General features: G+C 38.9%; 1 protein-coding gene across 24 annotated transcripts in view; it reads right to left on the minus strand.

The window, feature by feature from the left end:
* The window catches only part of Cadps (calcium-dependent secretion activator 1), a 1,142,346-nt gene that overhangs the window by 762,370 nt on the left and 353,634 nt on the right, over positions 1 to 26,342 (minus strand). For all 24 annotated transcript variants that reach the window (XM_076212572.1, XM_076212575.1, XM_076212566.1 and 21 more), the window contains one exon: positions 15,724 to 15,929. In XM_076212572.1, the coding sequence (XP_076068687.1) occupies positions 15,724 to 15,911 (188 nt within the window). In that variant the 5' untranslated portion in view covers positions 15,912 to 15,929. The remainder of the gene's footprint in view (positions 1 to 15,723; positions 15,930 to 26,342) is intronic.

Here is a 26,342-nt window from a genome sequence, read left to right on the forward strand (position 1 = left end):
TGCATTTGCCATATTGTATCAGTATGATAGGAGGCAAACGCACTGTTCTGATTCAACAGCAGAGAAGCGTTTTGTATCTGTTCCTGGTTTGCAGTCCGTTGGTCAAATCCAATGACTTAAGAAACTTTAACCCTTTCGGCACGGAATTCTGACCTCAACGCATACACACACACACACACACAAACACACACACACACACACACACACACACGCACACACACACACACACACACACACACACACACACACATATATATATATATATATATATATATATATATATATATATAAATATATATATATATATATCCATCACAGGAAAGGGGGTCACTTCAAAATTTCATATCAATATTCAAGTTTTACGTTTAGTCTGAGCGCTGTCAGGTGATTTTAGTCTTCTGCGATGAAGACACTCCTTTCAAACGATATAAAAGTGACGAGATACCTGAATTGAACCCTCTGGCGTTCCCCAGAACAAAATCTATAAAGAGAATAATGTTGGCGAAGGCGGTCAGCACAATATTTGCTCAGCCACATGGAACTACATTTCGCATGGAATTAAATTTCGCGTTTCAAAGCGGATTCGACAAAGCAAATTAACCCACACCCGGGCAAATATCTGTATGATTTCTGGACCACATACGTATCGGATAAAAAAAAAATGTTCCGTTCATTTGAAACTGACCTGAATGGACCAAACTGTATCCTCTGTTAGTGATGCATCGGTTCAGTTTTACACATTTGAAGAGAACTGGCACAAACTGAAACATATGTAATATTTAATAACGGGAGATATATTTACATAGTTCTGTTGTATCACAGGTTATGTTTGGATGTCCACATCAGTACCCTTGAATATTAAACTGAGTTCGAAAATTTTTGAAATTAATTTCTAGTATCCCCGCACACTAGAAAGGGGTTAGAAATTAAAAAAAAAGGTTCTTCCTGGCTGATTAAAATTGCTTGGCGTTAGGACAAAATCATTAATGACACCTGTGGTCTGACTTTTCCTTAAGCCGAAAAAAATCGCCTGGCGTTGACCAGAATAAAATATTTCAAGGTGTAACACGACCGCAAATAATTGCAGGTTTGGAGAGATGTTTCAGGCGTGATCGCCTCTGGTGCTTTCCTAGTACACACACATCCAGACTTAACTCATTCCCACTCACTCACACACACACACACACATACAAACACACAAACACATACACACACACACACACAAAATCACTCAATCACTCAATGTCCTCTTCTCTCCTTCTTCCTCTTTTCCTATTCTCTCTCCCTCTCTCTATCTTTCCAGCTGAACTCCATCCCTCACCCTCCATTTTGCTCTCTCAAAATAGACGAAGGATTGAGACCTTCACCAAAATGGTAAAGGTCACTGCGTGAGCCGACCAACGAGCACCCACACGTACACACATACATGTAGAGTACACAGACACACGTGCACATATACATACATACATACACACACGCGTGTATGTACACTCCCCATAAGCAAACACATAAACACAAATGTACGGCTTGGTGATATACTGATTAGTGTCTTGGATTACCAACTCGACACAACAGAGATCGAGCTCAGCTCTGGTCTTGAAAAACTTTAAGCCGTCACTGACTCCCTTAAGCAAAGGGATGAGGTGTATATGAGAAATGTGCGCAAGTTCGTAGCATTACCAATAGACTGGGCTATATGCCCTATGGATCTCTCACACGGGGGAGTAGTAGCTAATGATCACGAGGCCAGAACGTGATCCCTAACCGTAGTGAATCACAAACACACATACAAACACGCACGACTCGATGGCGCGATGGTAGAGTTCCCTGCTGCCACTACGGAGGCCCGGGTTCGAATCTCGCCCAGGGCTGAAATAATTTCAGTATCGCTGCACTGCGAGTCGTTACTCCAACTCTCGTGGGCGGGGAGTTTGGTGTATGTGAGGTGTAAGGTCACAGCATTACTCATAGATCGGTCTTATATGAACTCTGAGCTCTCTTTCGGGAGGGAAATAGCTGTCGATCACAAGTCCAACACGTGATCCAAGACTATGGTGAATGGTGAATCACACATAAACACAAACACACACACACACACACACACACACACACACACACACACACACACACACACACACGTGCACGCACATTCACACGCACATAGACACGCACATGGCAAGAAGTCGCAAGGTACTGTAGGATTCAAAACCCATACTACTCATTTTATTTCTGAGTAGTTTATCAATAATCACTGAACTTACAGTGGAGTACATATTTCATCAACTCACTTCAGTGAATAACTTTTTTTCTCTTTCTCAGATTAAAATGAACACACATTAAGCACAACTGAAGTAACACTTCGAATTGCTTGTCAATGCCAAGACGTTTGCCAAGTACTTTACGGTCGCCTCAAGCCCTCGGGTTCTTAGGGTACAGAAACATAAAGAATGCCCTGTACTGCCCAGACGAAAGTCCATCCAACTCTAAACTTTCTAATGCATCATTTGTCTTTTACTTTAGAGCAAAGAACGTAAAAACAATGTATTAAAAATCACCTACGAAAGTCGAATTTACTTGCTTTAGTTCAGAAAGGTTGTTCGATATTTTGGTAGTGGATGCACAGTAACCATCAGAGTTGACGTGTGTACTACTTATGCCTGACGCAGACGAGCGACTCTGTGGCGCCACATCCGCCGCGTCGGTATGTGGCGGGGATGTGGCTTTCCAGTCAGAGTTGACCTGTGTACCATTTAATCGAATTGACATACCTTTCTGAACTGCGAGTCTTTGTAGATCCACGTGGCAACAGCAAACACGCAAGATCAATGTCACCGGGAGGAGCTTCAGGATAAAACCCGGACAAGGAGTTAGTGGTAACTGGTAACGTAGCTGGCGTCATCCATATTCCGGCTTTGGTCACGTTCAAGCCGCTGGTCATGTGATACTCAGCTAGATGTTGCTTTGTTATAACTAATGTCAAATGGTTTTTTTTCCGTTGAGGTATGCCTGTTCAATCTACGATAATATGTGAATAGATACGTTATTAGATCCTAAATGAATATATATATATATATATATATATATATATATATACATATATATATATATATATATATATATATATATACAAACACACGCACACACACATATTCACACACACACACACACACACACACACACACACACACACACACACACACACACACACACACACACACACACACACACACACACACACACAGGGCCGAAATTATTTCGGTGCCGCTGCGCTTCGGGTCGTTACTCTGACTCTCGTGGGCGGGGAGTTGGGGGTGTGTGTGTGCAAGGTCATAGCATTACCCATAGATCGGACCTACGAGCTCTGAGCTCTCTTCCAGGAGGGAAATAGCTGTTGATCACGAGTCCAACACGTGATCCAAAGACCAAGTGAATACACACACACACACACACACACACACACACACACACACACACATATATATATATATATATATATATATATATATATATATACTCGTATATATATATATACATATATATATATATATACATATATATATATATATATATATATACTCATATATATATATATACATATATATATATATATATATGTGTGTGTGTTGTGTGTGTGTGTGTGTGTGTGTGTGTGTGTGTGTGTGTGTGTGTGTGTGTGTGTGTGTGTGTGTGTGTGTGTTCGTGTGTGTGTTTGTGCTTGTGTATTCATGTGTGTGTGCGTATGTATATGGAATGCGACTTTATTTCATACACGACAAAGTGCACCCTCAATTCTCATCGTATTTGATACCGCTTTAGCAGAGTTAGACAAACGTGAAAAAATATTAATGAAAAAATGGATAAAGATTTTTTTAAACGCCAGGACTTATTTACCGAAGTTACTGAGCGCATCAGATAAAAAAAAAAAAATAATAAAAAAAATAAAATAAAATAAAAGAAGGGAGAAAAAGTTAATGAGCGTAATTGTTAATGGGAACAAGAGCAACACGAGAAAGTACAATTTATCGAAAAATGATCCAAATGTTTTCAAAGGAAGAACAAAAAGTCTACTAACGAATGCGGTTTGTATTCAGGTCGACCGTAAAGCTGCAGGGATGAGTGTAAAAAACTCACTTCTGCATCTATTCACAATGCAGATGTGTTGAGAAAAAAACATTTCATAGCTTCGGTCTGATGTACTGCATATACTAAAATATTACCCGCATAAATTAAGAGTCAAATACATATGTACATGTTGTACACATACATATGCAAAATATATACGTACTTGCAGATCTGTGCGCAAACTGGCACATATGTACTTACAAAGGATTACAAAGGCGGAGCATGCCAACACACACGCACACACCTTTTGGTCCATAACTATGTCGGATGCGAAAAAATATAGCAATGATAAATGAATAAGAAAATAAAATAAATGAATACAATAAAAGATATGATAATATAAATAATAATAAATAGAATAAATAAAGGCATAGGTATAGTTAAATAATAAACAAACAGGTAAATAGTAAATAATAATAAATTGACAGATAAATAATAATAAATAAAAATCAAGCAAATAATAAACAGACAAATAATAACAAACAAATGATATAAAGTAAATGGCAGTTATTACAGCATCTTGCGTAGATGTTTCTCTAAATGAATCTTAAAGCTTCGAACTGAACTACATTGCATTGCCTCTTCAACTCAAAGGAGATTACAATGTATGGAGGGATGTAAAGTAGAGAGCACCACTAAGCCAAACAATCGTTTCCCATTAGTTTGAGTAAGATGGTATCCCTTAGCATGGAAGTCGACTTAATGTAATCGTTTTTCAGCACAAGAAAATATCTAGTTTCGTTTATGTGTGGAGAACGTAAACTGAAAGCCTCGCTGGGGTTCATGTGGCAGTTCCTACTGGCCAATAAGTATCCGCCAAGCAGCCGCGCACTCTGATTGGTCGACGCTGGCAACCTGACTTGCTCCAGCACAATGTAAACAATTGAAAAAATTGTGTAAATTTTTTTTTCTTTTTCTTTTGCGAACTTAGTCGCTGCGCTACAGTGAATACCAATTTCATCTAATTCGGTATTCTTAAACTCGTGGCTACAGTAAAGTCTCTTACAGAATTTGTTTATACCGGGACGGTGAACTGGCGAAGTCGTTCGATTGAGTCGTTCAATTGAGTCCTTCACTTAGCATAGGGCGAGCCGGAGTCTTTCGTGCCTCTTTCCCGTCTTTTGTATTTTTCATCTTATACGGTACTATTTCGATTTATTCATTCATTCATTTATTTGTGTATTTGTTCATTTATTTATGTATTAGGTCATTCATTTATTTTATCTATTTCATTCATTTATCTAGTTATTTATTTGTTTATTTATCTACTCATTTATCTATTATTCATTTAGTTTTTTTCGTGGGACTGTCATCTTGACATATTCTACAGCTTTTATTCTGGCTAAAGTTGAGTTATTTTATCTAAACTAAGGAATGTCACCGTGGACAATGTGTATCTGTGCATATGTATATAGGCATGTATTTGTATGTTTGTGTGTGTGTGTGTGTGTGTGTGTGTGTGTGTGTGTGTGTGTGTGTGTGTGTGTGTGTGTGTGTGTGTGTGTGTGTGTGTGTGTGTGTGTGTGTGTGTGTGTGTGTGTGTGTGCGTGTGTGTGCGCGTGTGTAAATGAGACAGTGAGCGGGTGATTGAGTAAGTGAATGAGAAAGATACAGTGATAGATAAATAGATAGACAGACATTTTATCATGCTGTACTTCTTTATGTGTTCTCGAATGGCATAACAATACATTTTTATTCGGTTGTTCTAACTCCAACACGGGGTCCTACCCTTATACTAAAACGTACAAAGATTATGATCAAAATTGTCGATGTTAATACGGTGAGAAACTGAAGGCCGCTGGTTCATTACGAAGAACCTAAGAACGAGTTACTTCTTCATAAAATCCTCGGCAGACTCTTCCCGAGATTATTTTGCTTCCCCTTTCCGTACTCTTCGCGTCTTCCTTCGCAATGTGGCCGCGCTAGACCCAACTGCGAATACCCTTGATTGCAATTTGTCTGAGTCGAGGCCGATTCCCATTCACGAGCTGATTGGGGTCGACGTCCCGAGCCTCCGGAGAGGTCGGTTGCCGGGGATTTCAAGAATGGCAAAAGAGCGGCATGCAAATGTGGTGAAGCGGTGATGGTGCTCGTGGTGGTGTTCATGGTGGTGGTGATGAAGGTAGCTTGTTGATTCAGTGAGGGCAGTAGGGTTTGTTTGTTGTGGCAATGACGATGGTAGTAGTGATGGTATAGGTGATGGTGGTGGTGATGGTGATGATGATGGTAGTGATGATGATGATGATGATGATGATGATGATGATGATGATGATGATGATGATGATGATGATGATGATGATGATGATGATGATGAAGATGATGACGACGACGATGGTGATGACGACGATGATGGTGATGATGTCAACAACAGGATAAATGAACTGACGTAACATTTAACCCCATGTGTCCATATGTTGACACCACTCTCCATTACATACTTCTCTCGCCTTTCTCAAACTCATCTCCTAACTTCTTGAAGAATAACTACAGGAATAAAAAAAAATCTCATTTACAACTGAGTGGGGCGGAGAGAGCTTCCATGTCCTTGAGCCCCTGTTCAAACTAGCGTTTTAAACTGCGCGAAACTACGCGGTTGTGTGTGAACGCCCCAATTGACTTACATTGTAATTGAACCGCTACGGTTGAAGCCGCTAATGTGAAAATGACCTTGAGTGTCTCCAAGTCCCGCTTTCTTCAGTTCATCATAGAGGCAAAACTTTCGAACGGAGAGCCACCATCTTCTTCAGATGTCATTCACCTGCACCTCACCATGCCCAGAATGGGCGTAGATTGCCTACTGCGAAACGGGGCTGTAATCTCGTATTCAGAGGTCGGTGACACCTTTGTAACTGGTTTACTCCTTTTAGCAACACTGGAGGTCTTGTTACCCTTTTGTATTTGTGAAGTTACTCTACTAATAAAGTTATAAAATAAGTCCGGATTGCTAACGTTATATGGACTTCCCATTGTCATGTAAAACGTATTAAAATCTTGTTGGATATTGATAATATTGTTAAGCATCGTTAATGAATGAATGAATAAGTAAATAAATAAAGAAGTAAATTAGTTAATAAAAATTAATAAATCAATAAAATATATATGTATATCTAGATAAATAAATAAATCAATACATTAATAAATAAATGAACAATGAAAAAAAATAGTAAAAATCTCCAAAAAATAAATAGGGATCACTATCTTAGTCATATCGCTAATTTTAGCGACTTTAATCGCGTATTTTAGCAGCCGTCAAAATATTCCATTCGGTTAAGGAAAACCTTCTCGTACTTACTTCCTGATTAAGTTAACATCGCATTAGCCGGAGACCTGCCTTTCTTATCTGATTTACGTTCCGCTAGATGAGATAATCAATCTGTTTTCATCTTTCTTCTTTTGAAGTCTACAGAACGTGTAAGTAGTACCCTAGGAGTTTACTTCACCAATAATCAACCACTTAATTGATCTATTTATCTATTCATTGATCAAATTATTTGTTCAATATCTATCTATTTGTTCATTTATTTCTGGAAACAAGTTTAATTGATTTAGTCAGCTCATTGTGGTGTGTGGAAAAAAATACATTCATAAACTCTCGCTAAAAACATTTGAATGCCGCAGGGTTGGAGGTGGAGGGGGGGGAGGTGGAGGGGATGGTAGGGGTGGGAAGGGGGGGGAGACAATTGCAAACACTTATTCGCCTTTGCGTTTCCCCTTCGGATTTAAATCGATGACCTCCAGGGATCTGGGCGATTCGCAGACTACAGTGATCGGGTCAGATGAAGCGAGGAGGTTGGTCCTACACTTTTCCCCTTCCAAGCGGCCATCAACACGGTCCTCACAGGTGCTGACAGAGTAAAACGCTCCATTCTTGTGTGTGTGTGTGTGTGTGTGTGTGTGTGTGTGTGTGTGTGTGTGTGTGTGTGTGTGTGTGTGTGTGTGTGTGTGTGTGTGTACGTGTGTGTGTATGTGTGTGTGTGTGTGTGTGTGTGTGTGTGTGTGTGTGTGTGTGTGTGTGTGTGTGTGTGTGTGTGTGTGTGTGTGTGTGTGTGTGTGTGTGTGTGTGTGTGTGTGTGTGTGTGTGTGCCCACATACACACACACACATATGAACAGTCCACATAGCTTTCATAAATCTTCTACACTTTGTCTATGCCCTTAATTAATTATGTTTGTTTTAAGATATTATTTGTTCTAATGAAATAAAAGATAATCTCAGCCTTCGATTGTTTTTTTTTCTACTTCTTTTTCTTTTTAAAATTCCGAGTTTCCAGTCGAGAGACTTGGAAAGCAACAGGACACTAGGGCTTCCTTACAGTCAATGTTAAGAAAAAAAGAATAAATAAAAACAAAACAACAATTATATTTTTTTACAAACCAAATCAAAATGATAAACATACAAAAAATTAATAAAAAACAAATACATAATAAATAAAAAATCATATAGATAAATTCAAGCAAAAACAAAGGGCAAATATATTAAGAAAAACACAGCAAACAACACAAAACAAAACAGAAAAAGCCTAACCAATACAAAACAATAAAACGTCGAAAAACAACAGCACACACATTGGGGAACCAGGAAGATAGACTTATCTCTAACGGAAGCTTGAAGAATACATAGTTAAGAAAAATAAAATAAAAGTTTGAATCAGAAGGAAAGAGAAATTAGGAGACAACGACAGGCAAGGAAGACGGATGGTGGACGAGCAAAGAAAAGAAGAAAAGGTAGCAGAGAAAGAAAGAAAGAAAAGAAAAAAGAAAAAAACAAGGAAGCAGTATGAAGGAGGGATGGTCTGGGGAGGGCAAGGCCCAGGGGATGCGGCTGAAAAGTCGAGGGATAACAAGTTGTCACAGCCGTGGGAAGGAAGGAAGGAAGGAAGGAGGGAAGGAGGGAAGGAGGGAAAGGAGGGAAGGAGAAGGAAGAGGATTAGGGGGCGTAATCCAGGGTGCAAACAGTTGGTCAGGGCTCAGCACTCAGCTGAATAGAATTGTCTCGACTAGGAACAAAACGTGTAAAGAACATCACGGGTCCAAATCCCTCACTTACTCACTCACTCATCCCCGGAGACAACACCTCAGTTGAGTGGAATAAGAGGGAAATGGAGGAGGAGGAGGAGGAGGAGGAAATGAAGAAGAAGAAGATAAAGCAGAAGAAGAAGAAAAAAGAGAAGAACAAGTAGAATGAGAAGGAGGAGAAGGAGAAGGATAAGAAGAAGACACAGAGGAAGAGGATGAAAAAGAGGAAGAGGAAGGAAAAGAAAAGGGGTATACTAAAAAAGAGCAAGAGAATGCCTTACCGCAGTCCGACAGGATATACCACGAATACAAGGCGTGCTTGTGTGTATATGCGTGGGGGTTTGTGTGTGTGTGTGTGTGTGTGTGTGTGTGTGTGTGTGTGTGTGTGTGTGTGTGTGTGTGTGTGTGTGTGTGTGTGTGTGTGTGTGTGTGTGATATATATATATATATATATATATATATATATAGAGAGAGAGAGAGAGAGAGAGAGAGAGAGAGAGAGATACAGAGAATAATAACAAGCTCGGCAAAAAAAAAAAAAAAAAAGACTCCAAGGTAATGGAGGACCTTCGGTAAGGGAAACGGTAACGAGCCGAAGTTATAACACTAAGAACAACACTAAAAGTAAACTCAGGCGGCCCCGAGGCGGCCAGAGGCTGGCAAGAGGAAATATCGGACAAAGTCGTGTTCTTTCCCGGCGTCGTCGTCGTCACCGTCGTCACCGTCGCCTTTCCCACGAGACCTCAGCATGGATTATGCAAAGTGACTATTGGAGATATCTGTATCTATGTCCAGGAACGGCCAGGATGGCTGTGAAAGGGATAAGGGAGGGAGTGGCTGGAAGGTAGGAGGGGGAGGGGGGGAACAGGAGGAAGGGGAGGGGAGGGAAGGAAAGGGGAGCAGAGAGGGGAACAAAAATCTAAAACGAGCCAAGGGGCCAGACAAGGATGACAAATTCGACGGAACGTGACGGAGCGAGGGAGAGAGGGAGAGAGAAGGGAGGGGCTAGCAAGGAGGTCAAATAAAACGAGTTAATAGGGGGACTGCAGCAGAGGGAAACACGGAGGAGTAGCATGGAAGGAAGGACCTGGAGGAATCCAGCGAGTGTCAGGGAAGAAAAGAAAAACCTGAATACCAGATAAAAGTAAAAATGAAAAGAAAAGTGGAGACAGATACAAAAGCATAAAAAGAGTGAGAAGACGAAAGAAAGGAGAGAGAGAGAGAGAGAGAGAGAGAGAGAGAGAGAGAGAGAGAGAGAGAGAGAGAGAGTAATAAACAAAGAGGCAGACAGACATACAGAGAGAGAGAGAGAGAGAGAGAGAGATAAAGAGAGTAATAAACAAAGAGGCAGACAGACATACAGAGAGAGAGAGAGAGAGAGAGAGAGAGTTATAAACAAAGAGGCAGACAGACATACAGAGAGAGAGAGAGAGAGAGAGAGAGAGAGAGAGAGAGAGAGAGAGAGAGAGAGAGAGAGAGAGAGAGAGAGAGAGAGAGAAAGAGAGAGACTAAGAAATTCCAGAACTGAAAACTTCTATGTGGCACTACAAGACCAAACTCCTGTTTTTTTTTAATCCGATGAGGACTATAGAAAAAAAAAATCAAATCATCTATTCCAGCAGGATTGAGTATGTGTGAGATGCCCGTAAACCAGCTAGTTCCTGGGCACATAAAACAGCACCAGGTGGACAGGCATGCGACAGGTAAGCAGAAAGACAAAGATAAGGCACGCACTCGCAGATGAGCACACACATCACCTGACACCTAAACGCACGCGCGCGCACACGCACGCACACACACACACACACACACACACACACACACACACACACACACACACACACACTCGACTCGACGGCACAGTGATAGCGTTCGCAACCGCTGCTACAGTGGTCCCAGTTCGAATCCCGTCCAGGGGCTGAAATAATTTCAGTATCGTTGCGCTGCGTGTCGTTACTCCAACTCTCGTGGGGGGAAGTTGGGTGTGTGTTGGGTGTGTGGGTGTGCGTGTAAGGTCACAACATTACCCATAGATCGGTAATAAATGAGCTCTGAGCTCTTTTCCGAGAGGGAAATATCTATCGATCACGAGTGTAACACGTGATCCAAGACCATGGTGAATCACACACACAGTACAATCGAATGAATATAATCACATATTTGCATATAGATAGTGACTGGTAGCATATTCATTCATCATGATATACCAGGAGACATTTTGTAATGGAGAGAAAATACCGACTTGGTGAGGTGTCCCGTCATGACAAGTGTGAACATCTACAACACGAGATTCAGTAGGGGAAATATTGGTTCAAACTATAAACACGTAATAAAAAATAAAAAATAAAAATCAAATAACAAAAACTGATCGCGATGTCTCATTCCCTCTATGGGGAAAGAACCCATAAGAGACCTTGATGCTTTTATTGTTGTGTAAAGGGAAATGCTAATAAAAATATCACACGCGAGGAAATTAAGCAGGTTGGAAATGGCGAGAAGAAATCAGTCAACAGGAAATGAAGAATTTATCTCAGAACATCAGCCAGGTTTCATCCAAGATGAAAGATTTAGTATGTCTATCAAATAAAGTAATTACTCTTAATGATGAAAAAATTAATTGAAATTGATCAACTCATACGTGAAAGAATTAAGCTAAAGGAGAATGTTAAAATATACTATGCAATATAATTATATGGAGACAGAGTCAAATGAGAATATAGAAAAAACAAAGTATGGGGAAGCAAAATGAAGGGGGGAAAAAGTGTTATTAAGAGAACATGGAAAAGAAAATAAGGAAATGTAAAAAAATAATAATAATAAAAAATAAATAAATGGAAAACAGTTTTGGAGATGCACTAGATACAAAAACATATGTCATAGTCTCAGGATAGAAAGAGGATCACTTTATATTAAGGACACTAAAAGGGAAGCATGAATTTGATAAAGCCAGAAAAAAATTATATTAACAGTTGTGGGAAGAGATTCCAATGTACAAAATAAAACAGAAAATGTGCTTAGGTTGGGCAGATGCAAAAAAGGGAGGGTACAGTCACTAGGATCTAAGTTCAAGTCACAAACCAATGTAAATAAATAAATAAAAAATCAAGGAGACATGGAAACTAGCAGATAAAGAAAGGTTAAATAATGTTTAGATAACGAGAGGTCCGACTGAGGAAGAACAAACATGAAAATAAGTATATAAAGTCAAAGAAAAGAACAATCTAGAAATAGAACAAAGAAAAAATAAGTTTTTCTTGAGTTACAGAAAAGGAACAGATGAAATGATCTAGCTTAGGCCAGAACATGACCCAGTGTCACATCCATAAGTGACCTCTTTATATCGACCAAATTAGAAATCAACGATTGCTTGAAGGCAAATGAAACAGACATATGTCACATCTAAGAAAGCTGATATCCAGTTGCTGATTGGTGATTACAGACTATGAGAAGACAATTGTCAAAAGAGGAGATGGAGTGGTGACTACAGTGAAAAGAGGCATATTAGTAGACTAGGTAATATTAGATAAAGGTAAGCGATAAATCTAAAGATTATAACTACGGGACGCAGTAGAAAATGGTTTGAAGTAGCATGTGCTCCCCTTCCCCCCACCGAACAAAGGCATTAAACGAATCTAAACATTAAAAAATAGCAAATATATTCACTTACAAGAAAGTAGATAAAGTGATGATATAATCCTGATGAGAGACTTTAATTGAAAAAGGGTTAACTGAGAAGAGTGGGAAACAAGTAGTGGTGGACACTCGTGGGATGATGCTTTTTTTTTTTTAATACAGTAATAAAAACTGCAATGAACAAGCGCATCAGAACCAGGGCAAGGTCAAAGAAAGGCAACACAATAAGGTTGTATTTACTCATTACAGTGTACATACATGTATATATATATATATATATATATATATATATATATATATATATATATACATATATATATTGTACATTGTATATATATATATATATATATATATATATATATATATATATATACATATACATACATACATATACCAAAGCTTTTTCCCCCTTACAAGGGAGGTAGCCAAAAAAAGAAAAGGCATAAAATAACTCCCATCCATTCCATCCCCGAATACACTCCACACCCCTCCACCCTCCCTCTCATCTTAGCACCTCCTGGATGACGGGTCATCCCTGCACCTTGTCCACTGCCCTGGGTCAGAAAGCAGTGTCGCAAGACAAAGCACATCCACAGCAAGGCCGCTTCATTAAATCGGCGACCCCCCCCCTCTCCGTCCCCCCATGCATAAAGGAGAAGACGGGGAGAAATCCCTTCGGGCTGCGTCAAAAATTTGCTCACACATACTACCTCACCCCCATCCCCCCGCCCGTTCCACCTCATGCATCACAGCATCATCCATATACAACCATTCTCCATTCACCCCTGTCTTCTGTCCTCTCCCGTCCTTCCTCAACAGACATTCCCCTCTTCCCCAGAGCCCCCTTCACCCCATCCATCCACCTCATCCTAGGACGTCCCTTCATGTTCACTCCCTCCACATCTGCCTTCTATACCTCTTTTACTAGTCTTTCTTCACTCATTCTTTCCATATGTCCAAGCCATCCCAATATTCTTTCATCAACCCCATCTCCCAACCCCCTTTCCACCCCTGTTCTCCTCCTCATCTCCTCATTTCTCACTCTATCTAGCCTAGTAACCCCCATCATACTTCTCAGACACCTCATCTCAAACACATTCAAACCCATTCTCTCTTCCATGTTTCTGCCTCATACAGTGCTGTTGGCACAATCACTCCTTCATATAGTCTCCTCTTAGCATCCATTCCAAAATGTCTATTCCTCATTACACTTTTTAATCCACCAAGGCATTTACTCGCTTCTCTCAATCTACATTCTACCTCCACCTTCACTCCACCTTTTCCTGCCACATTTGCACCCAAGTATCTAAAACTATCCACTTCCTCCAGTCGCTCTCCCTTAATGCTCACTTCCAGTCTACTGCCACTTTCACCCCTTGTACACCTCATCACCTTACTTTTACCCACATTTACCTTCAGCTTTCTTCTATCACACACTCTCCAAAACTCTGTTACCAACTTTCTCAATCCCTCCTCCGATCCTGCCACAAGCGCAGTATCGTCCACAAACAACAGTTGGCTCACCTCCCACTTTTCTCCATTTTCTTTAACCTGCTTCAATAAATCTATAGAATATTGGGTGTGGCTTCTTTATTGTCCACTCGATGGGGCTAGCAGATGTGGCCATGGCTGAGGTAGCACTGACGACATAAGAACATAAGAATGAAGGAGACTGCAAGAGACCATAAGGCCTACACTAGGCAGCTCCGTAAAATCGGTAAATATAAATTCTGCATGCCCATCAAATCAGGTCGGTTCGAAGCAGCCTAGCAGTGCGCTGGCGGTGTTGAAAGCCTCGATTTCCAACAGCACCACTAACACGGCCATGGTTATGGGGCACAGCGTGGACGGGCCTTCACATTCACTAGCCTTTTCGTCCCTATAACCGTATAGTCTTAAACGAATTTTGAAAACCCAAGAATGTACACCATATGAATCATTAGCCTTATGTCTTAGAGTGCATACAGATCATAGTCGTTTACGGCTTTGAATTTCAGCCCCCGAAATTTTGACAACTCCGCCAAAAAAAATGAATAAATAGATAAATAAATAAAAATAAATAAAATAATATATATATGTGTATATTTAGAGGCAAAAGATGAATTACCTATACAAAGCAGAAGAAATACAGGCCTTGGTATTTTATGAATATATTAGATAGCATTCACAATCACAAGAGAAAAAGAAGGATGGTTTTGATGCGCGAGTTGATGTCGGAGGACCAGGAGTACACTGTCAAACAGCATCTTTTGGACGCTCGCCGTGGAAAAGCTGCGCTGTCCTAGCCTTATATATATATATATATATTATATATATATATATATATATATATATATATATATATATATATATAAATGGGACTGTTTTTTCTCCTTGTCCTATTGGATCCTTGGACAAGTGTAACAAATCCTTTTATTTCTACTTCGTTCCTCAAACAATAGCCATATACTTTAGGTTTTTAACCGAAATAATTATTACCCAACTATACCCTATTTCTTCTGTTCATAACAAAATCCCGCTTATCTTAACAAGAAGGGACTTTTACTTCTCTTATGGTGGTGAATATGACGAAAAGTTAGTTTACGAATCTCACATTTCAATGAATTACGCTTTTCACCAACTCCTAACTTTTTCTTCATATTAGTTTGTGTTTCCCCTGCAAGAATTTTACTCCAACGACTAACCTAATTTCTTCTTTCTTACAGAGTGGTTAACGAATGGAGAAGACTTAGTAACAACGTAATGAGCGCTGAGACTAAAGGTAGTCTTAAGAGAAGATTAGATAGTTTTATGTATATGAATGACAGGTGGTAATGGACATGGAACTCCGTAATGTAGGCCTTATGGTCTCTTGCAGTCTCCTCCATTCCTACATTCATGTATTAAACAACCGGTATAAAAAAATGAATACATCTCTCCCCCGTCACAAGGGTTGAGGACTTCCGTGGCTTACCTCGGGAGTGACCCAGTGCCGCTGGGCACTGTGAGCGAGGGCACGTTGGCCACCGTTACTCCTGAGGGCGGACCATCGGTTGTGTGATCTGGAGCGCTTGTGGCCGGAGGCGCCCTTCCGGCGCGCACCACAGGCTCCTCCTGCTTCTCCTCCTCCGACTCTTCCTCAGAACTGCTTGGCTCCAACATGGCGACTGGCGGTCACTCCTGCGGAAGATCACAGGTGATGTTGAGAAAGAAGTAATGTTAACACTATTGAGAGTATAAACAAACATATATATGGTACACAGTGCATACCGGTCATTCCTGCGGAAGAGAAAGATCAAAGGTGATGTTGGAAAGTTGTAATATTAATACTATTAAGAGTAAATGTAAATATATATAGGGTACAGTGCATACCGGGCATTTCTGCAGAAAAACGGAGTCAAAGATTATGCTGAGAATGACATTAATAGTACAAATAGTTGAAAAAAGTCACTCCTGCAGAAGAATATAATAGAATTTGATGTTGTCTACAATCCCCTTAACTAAATTAGTCGAATATTTTCTTCGTTGTTATTTTCTTTATCATTGTTACTGAATAGTAGGTAACCTCATCGCTTCGGTACCATCTACAGACAACATATGCTGTTGTTGGTTATTTATAATTTTCACAATATATTGAATTGCAATGCTTCGCTTTTCTACTAGTTCATAAGATCTATGTCAATAAATTCTGAAAATTACAAAGCATACATTAATATAATAATTTAAAAAAAAATCTTCCATTAGTTTAAATAAACGGGATATTGGTAGCAATATCGACAGATATGAAAGTATATTCAATACTGTATAAATCAACAACAAGAATGACAGTAATATATGATTTTTTTTATTAATATAGGTTACATACCGATTTTCATAAAGAAAAAAATTACTCTTATTACAATTCCCCCTCCAATACATAACAAATATGGAAATATACGCTTATCTTGTATATGTCAAAAAAATCACTCCTGAAGAAGTAAAACTAGTCTTTATTAAAAATATGAAAGGGATTTGAAATAAAACATGATCTATTTACATTAGAATATAAATGGAAGAAAAAGCAACATGTTTAGTAGTGTCTCAGCCTAAGTGAGGGAAGCATTCCGAATTTGGAGATCCACTATGAACTATACGGGTGGAAAATTTCTTTAGAAATTTTGGTTTGCAATTTTCCAATATAATTAGATTTTTTTTTTTTTGTCATTATGTAATGAAGGTGTAGGACGGTGAACGAAGAGTAATGGGAAGAGACTAAGAAAGTGAGAAGGAGAAGGAAAGAAAGATGAAGGAGGAAAGGAAAAGGAAAAGAAATTTGAAGAAAAGAAGTAGGGAAAGGAGAATGAAGACAAGGGAAAAGGGTAAGAGGAGGAGGAGAATAAGAGGAGGAGGTGGAAGCGCTGGCGTCGGCGAAAGAGAAGAGGAAGAGGAGGAGGAGGGGAAAGAGAGGAGAGGAAATCTGAAGACGAGTTTCAAGAAAAAGAGGATGAGGACAATGAGAAGATAGAACAAGAGGAGCAAGAGGAGGAGAAGGAAGGGGAAAGGCGGAAACAGCGGTGTTGGTGAGAGAGGGGGAAGATGAAGAGTAAGAGGGGAGGAGGAAGAGGATAAGGTGGAAGAGGGGGAAGAGGAGGAAAAGGAGGAGGAAGAGGAGAGGAGAAAGGAGGAGGAGGAAGAGAAGGAGGGGGGGGGAAGGGGCCAATAGCAAAATATTAAGATATGACAAAAAAAAAAAAAAAAAAAAAAAAAAATCAGCGATGGTGGCTTGCTAAGGTTCCGCGCTCATCGGTTTGACGTCATGCCGTTCTTTCTAAGGTTGCCGCCAAGTTATTCGATTGATCTCCCTGGCAACACTTCGGTAACAAAATGGTTGTAACCTAACTGGACAAATCCCTTCTGCAGCGGCTGCCACTTTTCATTCTATCCTGGAAAGTTCTTGGGAGAGTAAGTCCGTTCTAATGATGCCGATGGCTACAAGAAAAAACTAGAGGCAATTCTATCTTGGCAATAACGAATTTCTTGTTTGTGAGGATGAGTCGAACAAGACTATCGAGAAAAGATATAGCAAAAATAATAAAGAAGAAAAAGATGAAGAAAAATAAAATAAAAATAATAATAATAGGATAATGATGAGGAAAAGGAAAAGAAGAAGAAGAAGAAGAGGAACAACAACAACAAAAACAACAAGACGAAAGGAGATGAAGAAGGTGAAGAAGAAAGATGGAATTGGCGGAGAAATAGGAAGAATTATGTAGGCTGATAAGGTGGGTCAATAAGGAAGAAGGGGAAGTGTAATGGGAGACAGCAAATAAGTGGCCAAGGAGGAGAAGTAGAAAGCGAACGAGTGACTAAGGAAGGAGGAGAAGGAAGAATGGGACAAGGAGGAGGAGGAGGAGGAGGAGGAGGAGGAGGAGGAGGGGGAGGAGGAGGAGGAGAGGAGATAATTTTGAATGAAGAAATAAAAGAGGAAGCCTCCTCTTTTTTCCCCAAGTGACAAAGGCGGTGCAGATGGCCAATGGGGCACTTCGGCCAATGAGATGGTGAGCGTAAGAAGGGCTCTTGGACGAAGAAGGACAAGGAAGCCTGCGAAGACATGAGAGAAAGAAGGAGAGATAGAGAAAGAGTGTGAGACAGAGAAAGAGGGCGAGAGAGAGAGAGAGAGGGCGAGAGACAGACGGGGGAGGGAGGGAGGCAGAGAGAGTACACACACACACACACACACACACACACACACACACACACACACACACACACACACACACACACATACACATATATATATATATATATATATATATATATATATATATGTGTGTGTGTGTGTGTGTGTGTGTGTGTGTGTGTGTGTGTGTGTGTGTGTGTGTGTGTAAATGTATATATACACATGTATACAAATATATTATATACATTATATATATATATATATATATATATATATACCTACATATATATATATATATATATGTACATATGGTGAAGGTGGTAAAAGAAGTCACGGGTCTGGTTCCGAGTTTCTGAGTTTATTCCTAACCGGCTTCGCTCTATGTTTCTTCAGAGGATTGTGACTCTAAGGTGAAGCTGGCGGTATACATAGTAAGAATAGGAACGCGTTCCCTCCTTGGAGGTGGGCTCCGTTTTGCTGTACAATAATTTACAATTTTTAATACAGTGTACAATACTTTACAATTTTTGTGGTGTAGTTATTAAACCATAGATGTTAGATACAGCTCCGGTGTGTGTGGAATGTTGACCGAGGGTGTAACAGTGTAAGTGAAATGAGTGAGTAGTGTAAAAAATATGGAAAACCCGAAAAATGTCACAAGATAACTTATAATATAAAATATAATATAATGATAACATATCCAGAGAAAATGAAAAAGAATAAAATAAGATAAAATAAAATGAAAACAATGTGATAATTTGAAGTGACTTCTTTTCGTGACTTCTTTTTCCACCTTCATCAACTTGTCACAATGTACCAGCATGTGCATATATATATATAAGTATACATATATATATATATATATATATATATATATATATGTATGTATATATATGAGAGAGAGAGAGAGAGAGAGAGAGAGAGAGAGAGAGAGAGAGAGAGAGAGAGAGAGAGAGAGAGAGAGAGAGAGAGAGACAAAAGAGAGAATAAAAAAGACTAATGTTTCTGAGGCCGCCAATGGAAGCTATGCAGAAAGTCCTTTTCAAGAAAGGAATGCAGGAATGTATGACCGTGTTTGTTTTTTGTTTTTATATATTTTTTGGAGGAGGTAATTGTATAAAGTGAATGGGGGTCAGGTGGGCTTGGAAATTAAGAAAGGGGAACAATATGTTAAAAATGGGAATAAACGAGGAAACCGGAGGTAAGACATAACGCAGAGAAGATGTGACATAAGAAAGTGAGGGGGACAGAGATCGTTGGATGGAAGGCGAGAACAAGTGCGAACAGGAATAAGAAGGAAAAAATATAAAGACAAGTAGAAAAGGGTGGTGGGAGAGAAAGAGGTGTAAATGAGGGACAAAGAAGGCGAATGGGAGGATGAGGAAGAGGAGGAGAAAGAGAAATAGAAGGAAAGGAAAAGAAGAGAAAGAGAATGGGGAGGAAGGGGAGGGGAAAGAGAAGGAGAAAGAGAAATAGGAGAAAAGGAGGAAAAAAGAAAATGAAAAGGAGAAGAGAGGAAGAGAAAGAGGAGGAGGAAAGGAAGGGAAAGAGGAGGAGAAAGAGGAAGAGGAGGAGAAGGAAAAGAGGAGGGAAAGCTTCAGAATAAGTTCATTGCGGAAATAGGAATAAACTCGGACAACTTTGCTATGGACCAATAGGTCTCCTGTCGGCATTATTTGCTATCATAATCTACTTTAACTGATTAGTTAACCAATGCATTAATGACGGGCACCTGAATGTGGTGGCCCTGCAAGATCAACAACAAAGCTGGCAATTAAAAAAAGAAAAAAAAAAAAAAAAGTGGACCAGGAAGACCTTTGAGAGGGACCAAGGACCGTTGCCATCCACTGTGGGGCTGTGGATTTTCCACATAAACTCGAGGCAACTATTGATTAATTCATCCACTGTAAAGTTGGGTAAAGAATATCAAATCTAGATCAAGGGAAGAGAAAAAGAATGCAGAGAATGAAATGGCGTACAAGAAAAAAGCGTCTGGTAGAAAATTAGATAAAAGGAAAGGAAAAAGAAGAATATCTTAAGAGCCCTGAAACAAAGGCCTTCCCTTCACCGAAGGATTAGAGAAGTAGATTCTACTTTGCTTGCGTTCCCAACATCGTATTATTCATGCTGAACTCTCACTATTTAAAAAAAAAATGAAATAAAATAAATAAATAAATAAATAAATAGATAAATATAAATGAAAAATAATAATAATCAACACTCTAGTATGGTTTCCTGCAAATTAACGCAAAAGTCTGCATGATATACGTGTTTCCGGCAAAATCATTACTTGAGATATGTTATTCTACTCAACATCAAATTATTTTTATTAATTTTTGGAGAAGCTTTCCCACTAAAGGTACGTTTTGCTTGATGTGATAATTAGCCTACCACACTACCACAACCAAAGGCGGGGAACGCTCTTCCTACTACCTGGCATCCTATCTGGGTAAGCGCGTCGCTAGGTTCGGTTTAACCATCAGGCTCGTTCTTTGTAGCTCGAAGCAAAACAGGCCCATAATAAAAAGAATTAATACTCTAGATAATCATTTGACAATTATAATTGAGCCACGAACAATCTTCGATGAGCAATAATCGTACCCTTGCAAAACCTGCCTTAAGTGTATATGATTTTATTCTGGTTGGTGCAGAGTGATTTTTATTAATTTCAGATGGAATCTTTCGAACTTCAAGGGTCAATATCTTTGAGTACTTCCAGTACTCTTAGAGGACTTTAACTTATAACTTAACCTCGTTTAATCTCTTCCGAGCTGGATGTTACTTTTCTCTTTTAATCTGGCATGGAATTCATAATCTTTGTGCATTCAACGACTTAGGGTTATTATTTGCACCCATATGGACCATAGTCACGTATTATTATTCTCAAAGACCAATTGAAGAAGCATAATGGTCGCTTTTAACTTTTGCTATTTCTCAGCTACGCTAACTTCCTCATTAATTTTTTTTTTTACAATTTTTTTCTGATTCAGTCTCAGCTTCCTTCCTCAAGGAAGGAAGCGATGATGACGAAACGTAGTACAATCTGCCTGCCACCAGGCTGCTTCAATCATTCAGGCTGATCTCCAAGGGATTAACGGAAAATGACCAGATCCTGGGATCATTACACTCCACCGCGTTCATTTCAACTTGCCGGAGACTTTCCTTACAAATGTTCCTGAGTATCTGCGTTGCATTCTACAGAAAGGAGGAGGAAAAGGAGGAGGAAAAGGAGGAGGAGAAGGAGGAAAGATGTAGAAGAAATACATACATATATATGTGTATACATATATATATACATATATATATATATATATATATATATATACACACACACACACATATATATATATATATATATATATGTACATATATACACATATATGTATATATATAATATATTTATATATATATATATATATATATATATATATATATATATATATGTGTGTGTGTGTGTGTGTGTGTGTGTATACATGAATATATACATATACACACACATATATATATATATATATATATATATATATTATATATATATACATCTATATATATATATATATATATATATATATATATATATATCTATATATATATATATATATATATATATATATATATATATATATTATATATAATACATATATATATATATATATATACATATATACATATATATATATATATATATATATATATAAAATGTTTGCCTCTCCTTAAGGAGGTGCACATTTTGAGGAGTTTGTTCATTTCTAATGTTGTCATATTCTTCTCTAATAGCTTCCTCCAAGTTAAAACGGTTGGCCCATAGTAACACGACTATCGCGTTGCATGTACTCTCGACCAACCCTCACTAAACTATTTACTGCAGTCGTATTGATCACAAAGTTGTATGCTTGATATTGCTGGCTTGTAATTTCTCCAGGGGACAATGTTTTCTTGGGCAATGTTTATGTGAACATTTTCAAACGGAGCGCTCCCTGAAGCCCATTTGTATGATGGGGCGGCTTTCTTACTGAAGCTGGAAAAAATAAACAAATGAACAAATAAAAAAGAAAGAAAGAAATATTTTTGTAATAGTACCGTTTTCTTTCATTTTTTTCTTTTATGAATAGAGCGCTGCTCTTAAGACTTATGTGCAAACAGTGAAAACAAGGCTCATATAATAATTCATTTTAATTCGGAAATAGGTGGTGTGGGCACCTTACTCTGTCTTGAGTCATGGCAGTCTGAGCTACTCGCCTCAATGTAAAGCAACAATAATGCGATCTAAGGTGTTTGCTCACTTAATACACCAATGGGACTTCATTTTTTTTTAAGTTACCACCATTTTTACACATTATTTATCTAATAATCTATTTAGTTATCTATTCATTAATTTATTAATTTATCTATTTATTCATTTACATTCATTTTACCTCAGAAAAAACGAATGTCTTCATCACTATTTGAAGCAATGATACCACTTTTGGGCTCATGTCTGGTACTTGCTTTGCACTAAAGTTGTTTGCTTTGTTATGTTTGGATTCTTTTGTAACTTAGCGTGCTTATGTGTTTTATAATAATGTGCTGCTGAGTACTCAGGGTAAGTGCTCCTGTATTTGTAAATAATAAGTCACAATAAAAGATTTTTTTCCTGGTGCTACGAACTCTGACTGTACGATGTGTAATGAATGTTTTGGCTAAAGAACTCAGGTATACAAGAACTCTCCAATCGTTTTCATCTGTAGTCCTCTAGAGAGGATTTTTGTTTCCGTATGTAGATTGTATATGATGTTCTTCTGGTTTGACTGAATTGATTCATTCGGTTTAACGTTGCCAACTTCCAATATCAGGTGGCTAGGACGGTGCCTCTTGCAAAGGACTTTGTACATACATACATACATATACCAAAGGATTTTTACCCCTTACACGGGGGGTAGCCAAAAAGAGTGGAATTTGATTAACCATGCATTTGGTCCAACTCGCTGGCGGCAAATAGTGGCTGGTACAGAACTTTATTCACTTTAAGGACTTATTTTGTACTCTCTGTATTGTTTCTTCAAGTCACTGGTCGTCAGGAACCAGGCTGTGAATGCATGATTCGTAAAAACTGCCTCAACAAACACAATCATACTTTTTTCCTTCGAATCATGTGCTTGCAAATTATCTGAGCACATTTAGCTTCTTAGTTTAATTTCCTGTGATGTTTCCAGAATGGTGAATGAGGATCATATGTGTGTCGAGAGAGAATCTCAGATTAATGTTCTTTTCAATGATAAGTGTTGTCCGTTTTGGGGTGTGTGCGTTTCACAAACTCGTGGTTGCTTGGACGGCTTAGATATTTATCTTACGAAGACAAGTTTAGTCACCTTAACTTACACTCTCTAGAAAGACGAAGAGAGGGGTTATCTAATAGAGGTATTCAAATGGGTCAAGGGCTTTAACAAGAGTAATGCAAGCAAGGTCATCATATTAAGACAGAAGCAGGACTCGTATTAATGGATTTAATTTTGACAAATTTAGGTTTAAAAAGGAATCAGGCAAGAATTGGTTTACCAACAAAGTGGATAACGAATGGAATAAACTTAGTAACTACGTAATGAGCACTGAAACAATTATTTGTTTTAAGAGATAAGTGGAAAACTTTATGGATAGAGATGATAGGTGGTCGGGGACATGGAACTGCCTATTGTAGGCCTTATGATCTCTTGCAGTCTCCTCCATTCTTATATTCCTATATTCTTACGTAAATGCTGAAATTTTACTTTGGGTTAATTTTTTTCATAATTCTTTGGTGTCTGTCTGCAAATTATTAGATGTATATTTGCACGTTCTTGACAGAAGCTCTGTAGCTACCTGGGATTGGGAGATCACATATAACGAAGCTGAGCAGTCTTGGTAACCGTACCGCACCTTGTGAGTCAACGTTGCTCAGTAATCTGGTCTTCAAGAAGTACTGGCCTAGTGTAATTCTGCTTCGTTTCGGAAACTTATTAACCATTTCTTATCCTTGCTATGCATGGTATTTTCTTATGAAGTGCATCTGGAGACTATCAAACACCTTATCTATATCTATTAATACAGTTACGGTTCTGGATGGAGATACATATCTCAACTAATTTGGTACTTTAATGTTTAGGTTTGTGACCCGTATGCTAAAGCATTGGCACACACTGCAGCAATCTTGGGAGATTCTGGTATACATAGCTCAATATTTTTTTTAAACTTGCCTCACCAATGGTGAAGAAATGGAGAGAGGAGACACAAATGGGAATATAAAAAGCTGGCCTACTTATTAGCCTGGTGTGAAACTGGAACGATTTGTGCTCTCTTTCAAATTGCTTGTATTCTGCTCGGAGTCCAGAATAAGTTGGAAATTGTTGCCAGTCTCAATATGGTTTTTAGCTCCAAGTGTTTTAGGTGGTAGTTCAGATATCTTGTGTGAGCATTCTGTATATGATTTCTTTATCGCTCTGTATCCCTGTTGGAAAACGATGGGTTGCTTCAGTTTCTTGCTATATATATATATATATATATATATATATATATATATATATATATATATATATATATATATATATATATATATATATATATTGACTTCTCCCTATTACATTCACGACTGTGATGTTCTCGGAGCCTCGGGACCTATGCGACTTCGTCAGTTTCTCTTATTCTGTACATTAATCTCTTAATTTTCTTCTTCTATTCTTCCTAAATATTTGATTCATTTCGTATTTCATATATACAACGTTTCTATTCCAGGTTCTTCACTAATTTTCGCTTCATCTTTTCCTTTCATCTATATTTCCTCTTGGTTCTCTGTTTGAACGAGTTCTTGCTCCCCCCCCCCTCAATATATTCCTCTATTCTCACTCTTCTTTTCTTGGAGCTTCCTTTCGTTTTTCAGGCCCTCATTTCCAGTTGCATCTCGCTTTACTTTCTGTTATAGCAAGCTTATCCTTTGCACCTTTCTCATTCTGGCTTATCCATACTTTCTCAACATGACTGGCTTGTTTTGTCTCAAGTTCCCTCGTCTCAATTTTCATTTTTCTTTTATATTGTGGTCATCATCCATTTCCTTTTTTTTTTTTTTTTATCAAGAATCTTCCCAGCATTCTGCCTACTTTTGTTTCAAGCTTTCCTCGTCTTAGTCTCCACATTTCTTTTGTGATGTGCTCCTCCTGTTTCCACTTTCTTGTCGATTTCCTTTTCTTCTTTAAAATCTTCTCGACATCTGCTTCCTTTTGTTCCAATTTCCCATAATCTTCAACTCCACCTATCTTTTATACTGTCCTCCTCTTTTTATTTTCATTCTGATATTTTCTTGCCTGTTTATGTTTGCTATAGGCCTCTCGTCGCTTCCCCTTCTCCGTTCAAGAAAAAAAGAAAGAAAGAAAGGAAGAAAGAGTCTGCCGTTCGTTCTCGTTCTTCCTATTCACTCACTCGAACTGAAGAAACCTCCAGACAGACGCGAGTGAGGCCATTCAGTCCGGAGGCCCTCGACAGAACCTAACCGTCTTGCTTCCGCCGCCATTACCTCCCCCTTACGGTTCTTTACAAATAAAAGGCTATTCAGCAGCAGCCCCGGCTCTTCCCCGCCCGCCACGGCCGCCTGTCTCTAAAGCTTCCAAGACCCTCGCTCGGGAAGCGCAGGTGAGGCGTGACAGGCTTTCCGTCCGGAGTCAACATCGCTCACTTTCTTCTTGCAGGTCTTCCCTCTCCTCTCCTCTCCCCCTCGAACTCATGAGCTCCTTTCTACTCAGAGTCCTCCTGCACCTTTCCTCCACGGCTACATCACCCTCTACTGCAGTCCCTTCAGCGTAAGGCCTTCCTCTAAGCTAAAAAGAATTACCTGGCGCCAGCCAGCTTGACAATTTTAAAGACATCATTGCAACGATAGCACTAATCGAGATGGACTTAACCTTTTTGCTACTGCCATATTCCCTAAACTC

The sequence above is a fragment of the Oratosquilla oratoria genome, chromosome 30 (assembly GCF_046742065.1).
Source record: "Oratosquilla oratoria isolate Oo_2021 chromosome 30, ASM4674206v1, whole genome shotgun sequence".
NCBI lineage: Eukaryota > Metazoa > Arthropoda > Malacostraca > Stomatopoda > Squillidae > Oratosquilla > Oratosquilla oratoria.